Source organism: Vitis riparia, chromosome 13 (genome assembly GCF_004353265.1).
Source record: "Vitis riparia cultivar Riparia Gloire de Montpellier isolate 1030 chromosome 13, EGFV_Vit.rip_1.0, whole genome shotgun sequence".
Taxonomy (NCBI): Eukaryota; Viridiplantae; Streptophyta; class Magnoliopsida; order Vitales; family Vitaceae; genus Vitis; species Vitis riparia.
In genome coordinates this window covers 2,267,101-2,278,806 of record NC_048443.1, presented here as the reverse complement: position 1 = coordinate 2,278,806, position 11,706 = coordinate 2,267,101, and the positions used below count along the sequence as shown (strand labels likewise).

The 11,706-nt window shown below is 31.7% G+C and overlaps 1 protein-coding gene across 1 annotated transcript; it reads left to right on the top strand.

Annotated features, from left to right (window-relative positions):
- The first annotated feature begins 2,713 nt into the window (after positions 1–2,713).
- Positions 2,714–6,335, top strand: LOC117928934 (cation/H(+) antiporter 28-like). Its single transcript, XM_034849072.1, has 4 exons — positions 2,714–2,980; positions 3,469–4,455; positions 4,899–5,492; positions 5,703–6,335. The coding sequence occupies exons 1-4, from the start codon at positions 2,801–2,803 to the stop codon at positions 6,315–6,317; spliced, it is 2,376 nt and encodes a 791-aa protein (XP_034704963.1). The 5' UTR covers positions 2,714–2,800; the 3' UTR covers positions 6,318–6,335.
- The last annotated feature ends 5,371 nt before the right edge of the window (positions 6,336–11,706 follow it).

Below are 11,706 nucleotides of genomic sequence, written 5' to 3'. Positions count from 1 at the left end.
TAAAAGGAAAAAGATATTTGTTATGGGCTCTCAGATATCTTGTCAAATTCTTTATATCAGTTTCATGCAGATGGTCAATTACCTATATTTCATTAATATTTATCTCTCTGCTCTGCTGCTGATATATTAATGGAAGCTACATATCTTATCATCACATCACAACTTATCTTGAGCAAAGGTGTTGTAAGGAATTGAACACTGAATGCTCTCACCATGTAAAAGTCATCATGTGTATCTACAGGAAGTTGCTGAGTTATATTAAAGAGCCGATGCAAGTTCTTTTTTCCCATATCAAATTTGACTTCACATTAATGCCATTATTTAGGATGTTCCCTTTTTCTGATTTCCTGAAAGATATGTAACAGACAAAAGAAAATGGGGTGTTGAGTTTTAAGGGCATCCTCTGTTACCTTGTCTTGTTTTGTATTAGAATGATATTCTAAAATCAAATTTTAGGAGATGATTAGATCCAAAGAACAATATTCATTGACGTCCTAGGGGATTCATGACTATCTAGGTTTTGAAAGGCAGACAAAGGTGAAGTCAGAGAGAGAGAGAAATGGTGTTTCAATCAATGTGCATGTGACACTATGCGTCTACCAACAGAGGAGATCCAGAGTTCTCTTTGTTTCCGCTTGAATCATTTGACATAAGTAACTTGCAAAAATTAACTTCAGGACAGATCATGTAAAGTTGATCACTACCCCAGGCTTTAAAGAATTCATAAATGTCATGCATGCCAGTGTTCAAAGGAGCTAAAATGTGTCATCAGAGAACATGAAGAGGAAGCCAATTCATGAATGGATCTCCTTCAACTTTCATTACACAAAAAACAGCAACAGACCACAAAGGATCTTTTAAAATTTAATTCTTAGGCATGGGAAGTTGAAGAATATCAACCATCAATGGCAATAACTGTCATGCAACAATTTCAACCAAGTGCTAACGAGTAAGGAGGTATATCTACAGAAATCAAATAAATTCTAGTAGGTACTTATACAAATAAATGTGTGGACAAAGAATAAGACAAAAATATGAGGATGCATATAAAGATTTAATCACTAGAATACCTGCAAAATAAATGGACCCATTGTTTTGAAGCTTCAAACACTAGTGTATAGTTTACCTATTTTTCCATCATTCAGTTCTCCAACCAGCCAAAATAGAAAAAGCGCCAGGAACAAAACAGCTAAAGAGTATTCTATAAGAGGAAAGCTTTGTTCCTTAGAACCAAAAAAACAGTAATTTTGCAGATCTATCAAATGAAAATGAATGTTGATTTAAAATATGTTAAGAGTGCATAATATACATTGTAGGCCCAAATCCCACAAGATTAAGCTTTTAGGAAAATTGGTTGTCTAACATGACATTAAACCACATTTGGTGGGACCGTGGGAGGTCATATGTTCGAACCTCACCGCAAATTTATTTTCCCACTTTATTAATCCCAAAGGAGGCTGTTTGTGGTTTGTTCATCTGCAAGTCTATGTATGCCTATGGTCTCTCTAGGTGCGGGTATGGGGTCGCTCATGGGGAAGGGTGTTGAAGTGCATGATATACATTGTGTGCTCAAATCCTACAAGCTTAAGTTTTTAGAAAAATTGGTTATCTAACAAAATATATAAACTATAACACACGATTCTATCTATAAAATATAATCACAAATTACAAGATAGAACTTTCAATTTGTTGAATGCCCAACTTCTGGGCCAAGATGACAAAATTCCAATTCCAAGGAATAAAGATAGAACAAAATTATTGCAAAGAATCAAGTGACATTCTAAATTTAGAAACAAACACATGTGACTAATATTAATTAAATATGCACCTCCCTAAATAGAAGTATATTAAGAAATTAAAGGGTAAAAATTAACACCAAAATAGAATAAATATATCCTAGACTATAAAAATATAGGCATCTTTCATCCTTCCGGGAAACCAAAATAAAAATGAGACATAGAAGGCTCCATTTGGATCATGGAAATTTGAGGAAAAGGATGACAAGAAGAAAATAAGGAGGAAAAAAATGAAGAAAAAAAGAGTGAAGGAAAATAAAATATAATTTTAACATCAAAAAAATATTTCTAACATCCTTCTTCACTTTTATTTCTTTCTATATAAAGAATAAAAAAATTGAAAAAAGTGTACAAGTTTTTACATATCTTCTATTTTCCTCTATATTTTCCAGTAAACCAAATAAAAGAATTTCAGATTCCTTCTAATATGATTTTCCTTTGCAAACAACAGAGAGGAAATAGTTTTATGGGTTGACTTGTATCCAACCTAACCTTTCCTTTCCTTTTATATTTTCCTTGCTACTTTCCTTTCCTTTCAAAGTGACCCTGTTTGTTTCATGGGAAACTGATAATGAAAATCTTTTATCCTTGTACTGGTCATGCCAATCCAGATTTCATCAATTGAGGGAATCAAATATCATTTTTAATCATGTGTCTTGATTCTAATAATAGACCATGACATTAGTTTTCTAGTACTGAGTCTTTTCTGTTTCTACTTTTTTTCTTTGCTTTCTCCCATCCATTGGAGATTTCATGACTCATTCTGAACTTCCATTCTGTCCTCAAAATAAGGAAGCAATAGCCACCACTCATTCACCTCCAATGGTCAAAACCAAGAAAGAAAGCCCCAAATCATGTAGCAGAAAGAAGAAAACAAAAACAAGAAAAACAATTAGTGAATAAACAGTGACAATAATCAATCTCCAAAGAGAGAGGGAGAGATACAAGGAGAAATTCCATCTCAATTATGCATCCCTGTGTTGAATGAGAGAGACAGAGAGAGAATGGAGGCTCTAACTGACAAGATCAATGGCCAAAACAAAAGTTGTGCAATCCAGATGTCCCTAAAGGCTGCTAAATTTTCAGCCATAATCCTAGCTTTCTTTGGCATCGTGTTTGCATGCAATTTCCTATACACCCTCTTAAAGCTTGTGCACCTGCCCCGCATCATCTCAGAATTAGCAGTAATTCTCTCTCTCATGGTCTGCATGCATGCAAATTTTCTGACATGTTGAAATGTTTACCTTGACAGTATGAATAATATAGGCTTGGTTTAGTCTGAAACAGTATCCTACATCAACCTATTTTATCACTTTATATGATAAACAATTTCAACACAACCACCAGGATCCAATCCAGGAGTAAACCACTATTTTGGATCGGTTTCAAAATTATAGCATGGACAGATATATACATGCATGCATCTGTTAAGAGTTCTGTTGGATTATTCAATCTGTTTTTTGTTTTTTTTAAACAGATTTTTCAATAAACTACAGTATATAGATATTATAAATTTTATTTAAAAACAAAAAATCATATCACATCTCACTCATAGAACTACCAGAAAGGAAGTGTACTCTGTTGGATGGACATACTCCTTACACCTCTAGGATGCAAGTCCTTTTGATAGTTAGTCTTCTTCACATGTTTGATCTCTTTCAGTTGTTTGCAGGTAGGAATGATTATTGCCAACATTTCTCAATCATCGTTGAACTTTGAAATGCCTTCTGCAGTGGACTCACTTGTTGGTTTTGGAATGATGCTGTACATGTTTGTGTTAGGCCTAGAATTAGATCCTAATGTACTTATTAAAAAACCAGAGCGTGAGGCTAAAGTGGCGTATGGGGGAATGATCTCCACATTCATCCTAGCCTACATCGTGACTCCATATCTGCATTATTCTCTGGTTCCAAGCACGGGGTTCAACCTCGCTCTCTCCATCACCGTCTCAGGCACTGCCTCTCCCTTACTCTCCCGGATAGTCACTGATCTCAAGATTGGCAAGTCAGACATTGGGCATCTTGTATCTGCAGCTGGAATACACACTGACATGGTATCCACTCTTATCATTTCAGTGGGATTTATGATTCTTGACGCTGATAAAAGTCTCAGTATCCGTGATTCACACCGCATCCTTTTTACTTGTTGTACCCTGGTGATCCAAACAGTGTTTGCAGCCACTGTTTCTCCAGTTTTCTTTGCCTGGGTGAACCATGAGAACCCGGAAGGAAAACCAGTAAAAGGCTCACACTTAGTCGTAACCATTGGCTTCGTGGTAGTCATTTGCGTCTCATCAGCAGCCATATCAGGGTACAGTCCGATGATGAGTGCATATGTGACAGGTCTTGTTCTACCTAGGGAGGGAAGATTATCAAAGCTAATGATTAACAAGATTAACCACTTCTTAACCAAAATAATTTTTCCAATTTATGGCCTTTGGGTGTTCTGGGTAGCCGGTTTCCATGAGTTCCAACTCGGAAAATTAGGGACATGGGGAAGGTTGTTTTTGCTTATGGTGATAGCAATGCTCGGAAAAGTCATTGGAACAACTGCCTCTGGGGTGATGTTAGGGTTTCAATTGCCAGAATCTGTCGCAATTGGGTTGCTTCTCACTGTCAAGGGCCATTTTCATATGTTGTTGGCCACTACTGCCATTCAAGTAAGTCATGTATTCTTGATTCTTGCCTGTTCTATTGCTCTAAATGAAAATTTCAGTAACAATGGTGACATGCCAACAAGCATCAAACTGAGTCTTAGACCAGTCATTACATGAAATTAAGACAAAAGGAGCATCACTAAATAACCATTTGCTAAGTTTCCAAATATGAAATAGGTCATTGTAATCGAGTAACTCAATGGTTTTCCTTTTCCTTTTAATAGAGTAGTAGATGACATTGAGATTGAAAGAGAATTTTAGATAATTAATTAGTTTTACCTATAGTCTTTTATGTAATTATCAAAATCCCATCGGGCTTGTTCAGCAAAATTTCTTGACAATACAATCCATGTAACCTTAACAATATATGTCTAGGAAAAGCAGTGTTACATCACTATCATTGCTCTTGTCCAATCTGATCACGGTGCTGTCAAAACAAATTGCAGAAGGAAATCATAACAGCTTCTACAGGCCTGGTGATGATCCTCACCTCCATACTCACCATCATCCACACTCCAAAGGTCATTGAGCACATCATCAAGCGGGCCAGAAAACACACACCAAGACATCAAAAGACACTGCAGTGGCTTGAACCATCAACCGAGCTCCGAATCATGATCTGCATCCGCGGCCCCCAGAATGTGTCTTCCACAATCAGACTCATTGAGATGTCCCAAGGCACACCGAATCTTGGTCTTGCAATATACGTAACTGACATGATCGAACTCACAGAGAAGGTAGCAGCCACGGCTGTGAATGGAGAAGGAATGAACACCTTGACAGTAATGAACAAGTCAGTAAGGCAGATGAGGGAGCAGATCACAGGTGAGATTGAGGCTTATATGGCGGAGAATGGAGAGGGTGTGACAATAAGGAGGATGATGGCCTTGTCCATGCTGACCAGAATGCATCAGGATATTTGTGTTTTGGCTAAGGATTTGATGGTTTCACTGATCATTTTGCCCTTTCATAAGAATCGGCGGGAGGATGGAAAGTTCGATGGAAGTGGCCTTTCTGGATTCCGAAATGTGAATCGTAAGGTAATTATCAACACGACCACTTCAGAACTTATATTACTCTTAGGTAAATATTAGTTGACTTGAGATGCATTATTAGCCTATTAACTAATAGCTTAACCTTTTAAGTTGATTGGCAGTTCAACACTAGTAACAATAAAGAAGAAAAACAAAATGATGAAATTTGACAGATTTCTTCAGTTTGTAGAATTATGATGTGTTGGGTGTAAACAGGTTCTTCGGCATGCCCCATGCTCTGTGGGAATATTGGTGGACAGGGGGCTTGGGTCAACAAAACGGATGTCAAGATCATTTGAATCGCTAAATATTGCAGTCATTTTCATGGGTGGGAAAGATGATCGGGAAGCATTATCCTACTCCAGTTGTGTGGCACAGCACCCAGGAGTAAGGCTCACTGTCATCAGACTCTTATTGGACACCAATGCAAACAACTCCAGTACAAGTGCTGGGAAAAAATGGTTCAAGCATACTGAGCAGGAAGAGGAGATGAAGTTGGACGATGAGTACTTCACTGAATTTTATGATAAACATGTTGCAGGAGGGAAAGTTGCTTACACTGAAAAACATCTGATAAATTCAGCAGCGGCATTATCCACACTCCAGTCATTAGACAAGCAGTATGCGCTGATCATTGTGGGGCGAGGTGGGGGAGTGAACTCAACATTAACAGTAGGTATGAGTGATTGGAGGGAGTCTCCTGAACTGGGTCCTATTGGGGATATTCTTTCTGCATCTGATTCACCTGTCACTGCATCTATTTTGATCATCCAACAGCACAGTATTAAAGGAGAAATAGATGGCCTAGATGACGATTTTTCAATAATGTAAATTTCAAAACTAGTAAGATAGCTGATACTTCAGAATGTAAAAAGCAGAAAAGCACATGACGATTGTGTAAACTCGAAGTTGGTATATAGGTTCCGAGGAAAAGGATTTAGAAGCAAAGTAGCAGACTCTGATACTGGCAATGGATGAAAGATGAATTACGTGCAATCCATAAAATACGCAAATAGGCATTCAGTTTTTGTTTCCTCCTCTTCCCTGGATGTTTTCCTAGCATTTCCAGTTCTGTTCCCCAATCATTTCCCAACCTATAAATCACGAGTGAGTGGTTGAAAATGGAAGATTCATCATATCATCAAACAGTCAGAATAAGGGAATTATAATTAATGCAATGGTGACAGCTAGAAAAGAGAAGCATTTGTGGGCAAGAATCATAAAGGAAATAATGAATTCATTCAATACCAGGCTGCATACATAGACAAAAAATTACATACTCAAAACAAGAGGTGCACGATCACAGATTTTCAGAGGAGGATATCAATTTATCAAGACAAACCAAACAGGAGGCATTAACCATATAATTCAATTTTCAGAGAAAAATATAAACAACGAGTGCTACCATAAACCACCTTACACGGTTTCCATATTTGTAGTCTGGGAAAGTAGTTGGCAAACCAACCTCTGCTTCCTTCATGTTCTACTGAACACCAACCACAATTTGAACAGAGTGTCAAGACGAGCACAGCTTTCTCAAAGGCTTCACCATGCCATCCAACCAAAGCAACTGAAAAAATAAGGGAAAAAAGCACAATTTTAGGGCTTATGTTCTCAACCACAGAAACAAGAAGCTAGAGTGTATGGTTTCTTCTCAGCACATTTGCAAATTTTATTTATTTGAAATATTCATTGGCTCATGTTTTAGTACTCCAGGCTTCAAATCACCACCTGTGAAACTGAAAACTTCCACCCTTGACATAGCAATTCTACTTCTAGCATTTTAGTCACCCTAGTTTTAGGGGGAATTTGTAACAGTTGACAAAGACGTATAACCAAAGAAAAACACATCTCAGGAAGAACCACATTGTCTTTACAAATTCTAAAAGGAACCAAAATTTGCCTAAAACTAAAACCCAAAAAAAAGACATGCGAACCCATCTAATGTTGGATGTTTCCTCTCCACTGAACAACTGGGTTTTTCTTCCCAGGATTTCCTATAAGAAACCAAAGAAAAAATTGCAAACCCAGCTAATGTTGGAAGTTTTCTCTCCAATGAACATTTGGGTTTTTTCTTCCCAGGATTTCCAATAAGAAACCAAAGAACAGTACATACATATACACACAATCTCCTCAACTGAAGCAAAAACATAAAAAAAAACCCTAAAAATAAACAAGGAAAGAAGACAAATAGAGGGAAATGTGATCTCTACTGAACAACTGCTGAATTTGCTTCATACAGCAGTTCAAATTCTTGATAACTAAAATTCCACTAAACACAACTGCTAAACAACAACCCAACTGCAATTACAATGCTTGCGATTTAAATTACAAGTAGAACAAAATCAAGAGCAGACTTCACGTTCAAAAAGGTTTTGGCAAATAGTAGAAGTAGCCTTATTTTGAAAGTTAATTTCTCTTACGTTTTAAAGTAAAAAACTCTCCTTTCCATGTTCTTTCCATGGCCATGACTACGAATATAAATATGGAGAGTTTTAGAAAGAGAAAGTTGTAGAGATAGAGAGATTACTTCGTTGTGACTTCGGGACGACTGAATAGCTCTAGGCGATGAAGGGTGTTCATGGCGGCTTTTTCTTGGGTTATTTGGACAGGTGGAGAAAATACTCGCCTAATTATAAAAATGACTCTCTTACTAATCGGTTAAGATTTGGCTACTTTGGACTTATGGGCCAAAACAAACCTCTCATGGGAAAAAGATAAATTAAATTTAACCAATTTGTCAACCTTATATTACCTAGTGAGAGTCGTATCATTGAAATATATATTAATTTAAGTTGAATACTTAACTATCAGCTCCGACTTTAATTAAAAAATTAAGTTTTAATTATTAATTACGATTTCATTTTTTACCTCAAACCTCGATTAGTTGAAGTTTCAATTACTAACTAAGACTTCAATTAAAAAATAAAATCTTAATTACCAATTGGGAAGATGATGTGACAGTGGCGTGACAGGAAAGAAGTTACATTGAATATAATTTTTAAAAAAAGCCTATAAGATATGTTTAGTGGTTGAATGGGTCATTTTGACCCAAAATTTGCTATTTTAAGTTTGGACAAGTTTCATCATATGTTTTATTTCACCTTTAAATTAATTTTAGAGGGATTATAATTATTTTCACTCGTATTTTTTTTTGAGAGCCCGACATGGTGGCTCATGCAATGGTTTGAATTAAATATTTCACTTTCATTTATTTCTCCAACTCATTCATTTTGAATATAATATTGAGAAGTTCAATGCCGTATAACTCTTTTTTTATCTACATTCTTTTAAATTAATTTCCTCCATATTTTTCAAGTAATTCATTCAATGCTATATTTTGTTTAGTTTGGTTGAGTATAGACTTATAAATGTCATTTTGTATTTGGTTAATAATACGAGAGAATAAGAATTCATTTGACAGTAATTTTATGAAGCGTTTTTAGTTTGAAAAGTGTTTTTTTTTTTAAATAAAAAAAAAAGTGTTTGACAAAATTGAAGGCACATTTTTAAAAATCTAAAAAAAAATTATTCTCTTTAAAATACTCTAAAATAAAACACTTTCACTAAAAATATTTTAAATAGAATACTGTTAAAAGTACTTTAAATTATCTGATCGTTTAAGTTATATTTGATTTCTGAAAATTTTGAAAGAAAATACAAGATAAATAAAATAAATAGGAAAAGTAGAAAAAAAAAAGAAAAAAAAGAAAGTAAATAAGATAAATAACAGATTTAAAAGGCAATAAAATATAAGTTTTTAATTAATTTAAATTATATTTTAATTTATTTCATATTTTTTATAACATTTTTTTTCTTTGCTTAATATTAAAAAAAAAAACAAATATAGAATAAACAAACCAAATGTAACCTTAATATATTTCATGCTTAGTGATAAAATATATTTATTAACTTTTTTATATTATATTTACTTGATAATCTTTTGCATATATATTTTATCATGAATTTATTATTGGTATTAATTTTCTTCATTTTTTTATAAATTTTATATTACTCGTTTTCAAAACGAATTATGGATTAAAAATTAAAAATTATAGTTTAAAAATGAAAAGAATTTAAAATATTTATAAAATACAAAGTAAAATAATACTAATATATGTACCATCTAATGTAATATTTAATATACGTAAAATATTTTTATATATTTAAAATTAGAATATAATAATTTTTATTTACAAATTTTATATTTTTTTAATCATAAATATCATTAACAAAAAGAAGATACTTACTAAAAAATAAATCGTGAAATTTTTTTCAAATGATATTAAATCTAAGAGAAAACTTTAAATTTGTTAATCATGAATGTAATTAACAAAAAAATATTTATCAAATAATAAATTGTAAATCAAATAAAAATAAATCTGGGCATTATTCTATAGTTTTTTTTAATTAACAAATATTGGGATAAAATATTATATTCATTTAAAATAAATACCAAACATGGAAGTATAACCAGTTTTCTATTTCTTTTTTTAACTTTTTATACAAACCAAATACGAGTATATGTATAAAACAGTTTTTTTTAATAAAAATATAATTTATTTTGAAAATTTAAATGTGAAAAATGCCTTGAAATATTTTAAATTTATTCTACATAATCAACATGTTTTTTTGGGAGCAAATTTGCTCTAAAAAATCAAGTTGTTTTCAAAACAAATTATCGAAAGAATAGTTTCGGTTTAAAATTTGTCAATTTTATTATTATTTTAAATATAAACTTGTTTCTAATAATAGTTCAAATACGTACTAATCTTTTATAATACATCGATGATAAATCATAAATAAAGCTTTTAGAATAATCATACTATTAAAGTTTGTTTAATAATGTGATTTAAAAACAAATTTATATTTTTAAAAACATAAAAATGCTTTTAAAAGTTGATAACACTATTTGATTGTTGTTAAATAAGTGAAAATTGTTTTCATTCATTTTTTAAAATAGAAAAGAAAATATAAAGAAATTTTAAAAATCATAAAAAGTAAAAAAAAAAAATTAAGCTCACAATTTTTTTATTCTTTTTTCTCTATGACCTAATACCGATATCCAAAATCTTCAAAAATTGCGTTATTTTGAATTACATTGTGATTTTTATTTCATTTCTCTAAACTTTTCATTAAACAAATAAGTTCAAAATCAAGTTATACTCTATATATAAAAATGATTAATTTTTTAAAATAATTTGCAACTAAAAAACCAATTTATTATTACTAAAAAATCATAAAATTCATAATATTATAAAGTTATTGGCCAAATTCTTTTTTAATGATTTGACTATATAATCTTCTTTTTTTAACAAATTTTGTTTACTAGACAAATAAACTTTAAATTTAGTAAGACTTAATGTGTTGAATTCATTAATAAGTTTAATGATTTTTAAAAATAAATTGAAAATTAAATAATTATCCAATTGATACCATAAATTTATCAACAAAATTTGGTATGTAATGACTTTAATGGTTTTCTTTCACACAAAACCATGTTTTTTTTCACTACGCATATAAACTCCAAATTAGGCAAGTCTTGATACGATGGATTTAATGAGTTTAGTAATTTTTAAAAATAACTTAAAAATCAAATAGTGATCCAATTAATATAAAAATTAATGGATAAAATTTAATCCATAATGATTATATTTTTATTTTCTACACATGATTATATTTTTTATGATTTTTTTTAGTAATACGAACTTCAAATTATATAAAGATTTATATTGAATTTATGAATGAGTTTAATAATTTTTAAAAATAATTTGAAACTCGATAAATACTAAACAATGTTTTTGTTATCTAATTTTAAAATAATTTTTAAAAACGAATATAAGAAAACATGATAAAAGGACCCTTAATATCAAGCTGGCTTAATACTTTAGTTAATAATCATGGTAAATATTTTCTTATCAAAATCATCTACACAAGTGACATACAAGCACACACGACCATTTATAATTCAAATACTTAACACATAATTATTTGTAGTACAATTTAATTTTAAATCAATTTTTTTAAAGATATATCCCATTTAAGATAAGAAAAAAAAAAAACAAAAATACAAAAAAACAAAAAGAGTTGTTGATAATTATATGACATAATTTAAATTCCCTTAAATTTCTGTACAATTAATTAGCTTACTCTTCTTTTTTTTTTTTTTTATAAAAAAAAAAACTAAAAAAGGAAATATCAATAAAAATAAGGGCCTATT

Bases quoted from the DNA above. Each gene is read 5' to 3' on its own strand.
- LOC117928934 (XM_034849072.1), top strand. From the start codon at position 2,801: ATGGAGGCTCTAACTGACAAGATCAATGGCCAAAACAAAAGTTGTGCA. The intron at 2,981-3,468 runs GTAATTCTCTCT...AGTTGTTTGCAG, and splicing joins GCATCATCTCAGAATTAGCA to GTAGGAATGATTATTGCCAA. The intron at 4,456-4,898 runs GTAAGTCATGTA...AACAAATTGCAG, and splicing joins TGGCCACTACTGCCATTCAA to AAGGAAATCATAACAGCTTC.